General features: G+C 45.0%; 1 protein-coding gene across 1 annotated transcript; it reads left to right on the top strand.

Moving 5' to 3' along the window:
• The first annotated feature begins 509 nt into the window (after positions 1-509).
• Positions 510-6,915, top strand: LOC138785947 (olfactory receptor 1500-like). The gene is made up of 4 exons (XM_069962461.1): positions 510-632; positions 1,237-1,320; positions 4,751-4,870; positions 5,992-6,915. The coding sequence occupies exons 1-4, from the start codon at positions 510-512 to the stop codon at positions 6,913-6,915; spliced, it is 1,251 nt and encodes a 416-aa protein (XP_069818562.1).
• The last annotated feature ends 451 nt before the right edge of the window (positions 6,916-7,366 follow it).

Genomic DNA, 7,366 nt, shown 5'->3' with positions numbered 1-7,366 from the left:
TGGGGACAGCCCGTAGGTTGTTGAGACTGTGGCACACATGGCAGACTTCATGTTGGACTGCTTGGAAAGGGACCGAGGTATTGTCTGTATAATGGACAGTAGCCAATACTGGATCCTTGCACTCCTGGACCCCCTGTATCAGCTGTTGCCTCTTCTTCTCGTTTGTCTGCTGTTTGTCTGTTTGTCTTCCACTTCAGCCTCCCCTTGGCCTGTGTCCGGCACTTTGCCTGCACCTTTGTTTGCCTCCAGCCAACAATTTTCCATCGTTCAGGCATTTGAGCCCAAGCCGTAAACAGCCACATCTCAAAAATGCTGGCCCTTGAGATGTTGTTGTTTAGGCTTGTAGAGACCCAGTCCTTACGCGACCTGATGGTGGCTGGCGTGCCACGGTATTCGGTCCCCAGCCGCCACTACTTTTCCCAGCGTGCCGTCCCCGACCTGCACCAACACGTGTTCGGTAACATCAAGCGGGCCCTCAGATACTCGTGAGCGCCAAGGTCCACCTCACCATGGACTCATGGACAAGCGCCTGCGGTCAGGGACGATACATCTCCATCACGGCACATTGGGTCAATGTGGTGGAAGCTGGGACCTGGTCTCAAACTGGGAGGGACTACCTCCGACCCCCCAAGGTAATTGCTGGCGCAGGTTCTGCAAACCCCACCACCTCCCCCTCTTCGTCTTCCGCTTTACAATCTTCCTCAGCCACTGGATGGGGGCGTTGGTGAAGGAAGTGGTCAGGGATTGGATGTGCGGTATAAATCACCTATTGTGATATATACTGTTCCAGTAGCCCACTAAGGGCACGTTATACATAGTCTTTCTATAGCCCACTGAGGGCATCTTAACAATTATGAAGAAGGGTAGTGCAAAGGGATGGGGCTATGGACGCGGTAGAGGCGGTTTCGGCACAAGCCATGTGCAAGCACCCGAACAATCAACGGCTGCTGCTGAGGGGCAGGCAGGTTTACGTTCTTCCAACATCCCTCAGTTTCTTAACCGGCGAGGCATAGGGCAGAGTACACCATACAAGGCCAGACCAGCAGGAAATGGTGGTCAAATGGATAGCAGATAATGCTTCAACCCAAATGTCCAAACGGTCCCTGTCCCTTCAGCAGACAAGATTTTAGACTGCAGAAAGCTGTGACCCTCCTTCATCCCAACCTGCCCAATGTTCCAAAAACATTGATGTCACCTTTGCCCAGTCCCCGGAGCTGTTTTCTGGTCTTTTTCTAGCATCAGAACTGCAAGAATCCTAGGAGCTACCTGCGGATTTTATATGCACTGATGCCCAAAGTTTGGAGCATCTGCCATCTCCAGGTGATGTTGTTGTTGAGGAATGGCAGCCACCAGGTGGAATCTGCATAGTTGACAATAACGACGGGACACAATTGCCATCCAGGGAGGCAATGTGTCTGTCCGTTAGGCAGGAGGAGGATGACGGTGATATAGTTGAGGAGAAGCCGGTCGACAACTTAGTGACCAACCCAACCTGGCCTGGGAAATCGTCCAGCGGCGAAAGTTGTAGAGTCATCCCACCCATCTTTTTGACTGCTCCAGTAAAGCCGGACCCGGATCAGCTGTGGAAACAGCTGATGCATTTAATAAAAGTGTCAATAACCTAGAGTTACTGTCAAAAGCTATTGGTTCACTTTACCAAGGCTAGGCACCTTGGTGACACGTATCTGTCATCTACTATGACAAATTGTATCTTCTCACAAGGCCCATGAGGTGAGCCCTTGAAAAATTAGCTTGAGGCCCATGAGGTGACCGCTGTAAAAAATTATATGGAGGCCCATCAGTTGAGCCCTGGAAAAATTAGAAGGGACGGGGGGTTGAGTTAAGCCCCCAAAAACATTGCCCATAGTAGGCCCAAAAGGTTTTATGAATTGGGGGATGTTAAAGCGAGCCCCCGGAAAAATTGGTTCTAGTAGCCCCTACAGGTGCAGTCAGGGATTAAGGAGGAAGCACAATATGCATGAGGTTGAGAAGGAGTAGGAGGCACAATATGCATGAGGAGTACTGGCACAATATGCATGAGGTGCCTTTTGCTGAGCTACTGAAACAATAACTATGAGGTGCCCTTACTGGGCTTCTGGCACAATATGCATGAGGTGCATATTACTGGGCTACTGACACAATAAGGTATCACATGCCTTTTACTGGGTAACTGGAACAATAGGTATCACTTGGGTTTTACTGGGCAACTGGCACACTATGCAGGAGGTGCCTATTACTGGGCTACTGGCACAATTTGCATGAGGTGCCTTTTACTGCATTACTGGCACAATAAGGTATCACATGCCTTTTACTGGGCAACTGGCACAATAGGTGTCACTTGCCTTTTATTGGGCAACTGGCACAATAGGTATCACTAGCCTTTTACTAGGCAACTGGCACACTAGGTATCACTTGCCTTTAACTGGGCAACTGGCCCACTAGGTATCACGTGCCTTTGACTGGGCAACTGTCCCACTGGGTATCACGTGCCTTTTACTGGGCAACTGGCACACTGGGTATCACATGCCTTTTACTGGGTAACTGGCACACTAGTGGGTATCACATGCCTTTTACTGGGTAACTGGCATACTAGGTATCATGTGCCTTTTAATGGGCAACTGGCACAATAGGTATCACTAGCCTTTTACTAGGCAGCTGGCACACTAGGTATCACGTGCCTTTTAATGGGTAACTGGCACAATAGTGGGTATCACATGTCTTTTACTGGGTAACTGGCACACTAGGTATCAAGCTTTTTAATGGGCAACTGGCACACTAGGTATCACAACCTTTTTAAAGGGCAACTGGCACAATAGGTATCACATGCCTTTTAATGGGTAACTGGCACACTAGGTATCATGTGCCTTTAACTGGGCAACTGGCACACTAGCAGATATCACGTGCCTTTAACTGGTTAACTGGCACTCTAGGTATCACGTGCCTTTAACTGGGTAACTGGCACACTAGGTATCACTTGCCTTTTACTGGGTAATTGGCACACTAGTTATCACGTGCCTTTGACTGGGTAACTGGCACACTAGGTATCATATGCCTTTAACTGGGCAACTGGCACACTAGGTATCATGTGCCTTTAACTGGGCAACTGCCACACTGGGTATCACATGCCTTTTACTGTGCAACTGGCACACTAGTGGCACAATAGGTATCACGTGCCTTTAAATGGGTAACTGGCACACTGGGTATCACATGCCTTTTACTGGGCAACTGGCACATTGGGTATTGCATGCCTTTTAATGGGCAACTGGCACAATAGGTATCTTGTGCCTTTTAATGGGCAACTGGCACAATAGGTATCACATGCCTTTTAATGGGCAACTGGCACAATAGGTATTACTTGCCTTTTACTAGGCAACTGGCACACTAGGTATCACGTGCCTTTATCTGGGTAACTGGCACACTAGGTATCACTTGCCTTCTAATGGGCAACTGGCACAATAGGTATCAGATGCCTTTTAATGGACAACTGGCACAATAGGTATCACTTGCCTTTTACTAGGTAACTGGCACAATAGGTATCATGTGCCTTTAACTGGGTAACTGGCACACTAGGTATCACTTGCCTTTTAATGGCCAACTGGGACAATAGGTATCACGTGCCTTTTAATGGGCAACTGGCACAATAGATATCACTTGCCTTTTACTAGGCAACTGGCACACTAGGTATCACGTGCCTTTAACTGGGCAACTGGTACACTAGTTATCACGTGCCTTTTACTGGGTAATTGGCACACTAGTGGGTATCACATGCCTTTAACTGGGTAACTGGAACAATAAGTAAAACGTTAACGTGCCCTTAGTGGGCTAAACCAGGGTCACTATAAGTCAATTGTACACACAGGGTACTGGAATGAATACAGCTGATGCTGATGTCGATGCTGCTGCTGCTGCGATCTATTTCTTAGCACTGAGAAGCTTTGGATGCAGAGATGACTTTTTCGCTGGATATTAGCCCTGAAAAGGACTTTTGGGTTCTGTAGTAATCCTGCCTAGCCAAAACATTACTAAAACCTATCTCTCCCTGCTCGAGGAACTCTCCCTGACTAGGTTGAAATTGCATCTGCGGTCAAGAGGCGGGAGGCTTGTATTTAAGATTCGAGGTCATGTGATTCAGCCATCTAATGAGGGTATACACCATTTTCGCGCTGCGTGCGTACTGCCAGGGTCCCTCACAGCCTCCCCGCATGGTTGATTGGATTAAAAAAAGCGCGATAGGAGGGCTTTCGAATGTTTCCCGCGTATTCGACACATTACTTGATTGTATTCGATTCTTTCGAATACCGCAGTATTCGATCGAATACCTACTCGGACAAATCGTATTCGCTCATCTCTATTAAGTAATTAAATAATTATGTTAAGATCTGGGCAAAAATAATCTCTAGGATACAGAAACTACTGATATGATCGATGTGGGTGAAGTAGGGTTCATGACTTTCCAAAAAGTCAACCTTTTTTCAATTATTAACAATAAAGATATGACTGGAAAAAGCTGAGTAAAATATATTGTCCAGAAACAGACTGAAGAAAACTTATGTAAATAGGAAGTAACTAAATCTTCTCAGTTTAAGGGACCAGAACAACCCCCTTCTATACGTCCTATCATAAATGTCATAGAGAAAGTTACTCCTCTAGGGACCTCTTCTATAATATAGAGAAAGGAACTTTCCCACCTCCACCATGGGGCCATGTTTAACTTTATGACTTGTTTATTCTTATTAATAAATAATTTTAGGATCTACTAATGATCACAGATGTATCCGGTACACCGGAGACATCAGACAGGAGCAGAGATATCTCCGGGGAGTTCTTCTACCTGCTCCCTTGTCTTCATCTTGTAGATAAATATCGGCAGGTAATGTCTCACATTCAGGTGTCTGGTGGTCATAGAAGCTGACGCCGCTGCTGCTGTGTAACATTGTCACCCACCCACCCCCAGAGACCTGAGAGCAACCGGAAGATTATTACGAGAATGAACAGACATATCTGATGTGACATTTAAATAATAACATAAAAAATACTCCTCAAAGATGTCTCCAAATATATGAAATAATACCCATGAATGTACAGGGAGCAGACACGACTTTCATAATGACTTTGATATTGTGTCAATCCTTCCTCTACCAATACTTTGCTGAAACATCTCTGACTCATCGACTCCTGGACTCCATAGACCTCGTAAGGTGTCCTGTTGTCCTATGGCATCTGCTCTAAGACCTCAGCAGCAGTGAGGAACACAAGTTCTGGAGATGATCGGACCTGATCGGACCTGATCTTCTGTCCATCACACCTTGGCCCTGGTCACAGTCACTTACATCCATACATTTGCTCATCTTCAATTTTCATCATTAACTTTACCTTCCTCTTAATATATCCAACCTATCAGACTCCATTGTCACCAGATTATCTATGTTCACCTCTCATTGGTGTTAATGTAAATTTATTATCTATTTTTAGAAGACACAATATTCATGATCGATATTTCATTGATCTGATTGTTCTTCTTCGGGTTTAGATTGATCCTATAGTTGTATAGTTGTTTAATCCTAGTTATACATGATATCTATACTATCATACAGCTCCAGAATAGAATCATCTCTGGTGACAATGAAGATATATCTCTACTGTTTCTTCATGTGACGGTTTCATGTTTCACTTAAAATCTGCTCCATACATATGAATGGAGTCAACTGAGTATTTTCCACAAATTCCATTCACATGAAAAGAACAGACCTGGAAAATCCCTGCCGTAGATGTATGTAATGTGGAGACTCAGAAGTTAAGCAAGAGATCAATAAACAGTGGAAACAGCGTTGGGCACTTTGAGGGGATCAATATTCAGAACAGAGCCCCGTCCATATCCTCAGAGACACAGCAGATCCCTCCATATAATATCCTGAAGTCATTACTGAGTGGAGTCTTTGTTGATTTGCGTTTCTAGCACACACTAAACCTATATTCATGATCTACATACAGAACAACCAGACGGAGGTCACAGAGTTCCTTCTCTTAGGATTTCAGGTCAGTCATGGGTTCAGACTTTCCCTCTTCTGTCTGTTCCTTGTGGTTTATTGCCTGATAATATGTGGGAATCTCCTGATCATCATCCTGGTGTCCACCAGCAAGATCCTCCACACCCCAATGTACTTCTTCATCTCACAGCTCTCCATCACTGACATCATGTTAACGACAGATATTGTCCCCAACCTGGTCCACATCCTGCTGAATAATGGGGCGGCCATTACTTTTATTGGTTGTATCACTCAGCTTTATTTCTTTGGTACAGCCGAAACATCTGAAAGTCTTCTCTTGGCTGTGATGTCTTATGACAGATATGTGGCCATCTGTAATCCCCTCCGTTACTCCTCCATCATGACCAGTGGACATTGTGAGATACTGGCCGCCATCTGTTGGTTTACTGGATTTTCAATTACTTTGATTTACACCGTAACAATAGCGAAGCTAAACTTCTGTGGACCAAACATCATTGACCATTTATTCTGTGATATTGTTGCCTTATTAGACCATTCCTGTTCTGACACCTTCATAGTTCAGTTAGAGACATATTTTACAGCCATTCCAATTCTAATGATTCCAACCACAATCATTGTGGTGTCTTATACTTATATAGTTTCAGCAATCTTAAGGATCCCATCCAGTACTGGTAGACAGAAAGCCTTCTCCACCTGTAGCTCCCACCTCATTGTGGTTTCAATATTCTATATTTCTCTATTCAGTGTCTATGTTGTCCCAACAAAAGGCCGATCACTCACCATGGGTAAAATCCTCTCCCTGCTATATACTGTGTTTACTCCTTTGGTCAACCCCATTATATACAGTCTGAGGAATAAAGATATTATGAAAGCCATACAGAGAACACTTCATAGGCAGGTGTTCTGATAAATCATCTACAATATTTTATGCAGAAACTTTACAGAGAAGGAGAAAATACCATAGAAGTCCGTAAAGGGGGGTTTCTGGGTAAAACAGACTGATGAGATACAGTATACACAGATTGGGTGTACAGTATACTGCAGCTCGGCTGGTCTTCGGCTGGGCCCCAAAAGATACATGAGTGGTGACGGGAGACAACTGTCTCCACCCTCAATCACTGTTGAGTGCAGATGCTAAAAAAGAGATCCAACCCACCAGTCAGTTACTGATGACCTATCCTATGGAAAGCTTATGAGTCTATTTGCCACAGAAACCCCTTTTGTTCATGCAGCCCCCCATAAGATCTGGTCTTTTTTTCCATTTGTTAATTATCTGTACTCCTGGGTGTTCTCCATACCCACAGACACCAGTGAGATGCAGCAACCAACAAGCCTTATGATCCCAGCAGAGTGAGACT

This window comes from Dendropsophus ebraccatus, chromosome 1 (assembly GCF_027789765.1).
Source record: "Dendropsophus ebraccatus isolate aDenEbr1 chromosome 1, aDenEbr1.pat, whole genome shotgun sequence".
In the NCBI taxonomy this organism is placed as follows: Eukaryota; Metazoa; Chordata; class Amphibia; order Anura; family Hylidae; genus Dendropsophus; species Dendropsophus ebraccatus.
Note: the sequence above shows the minus strand (reverse complement) of the source record. Positions and strands in the feature narration are given on the sequence as shown.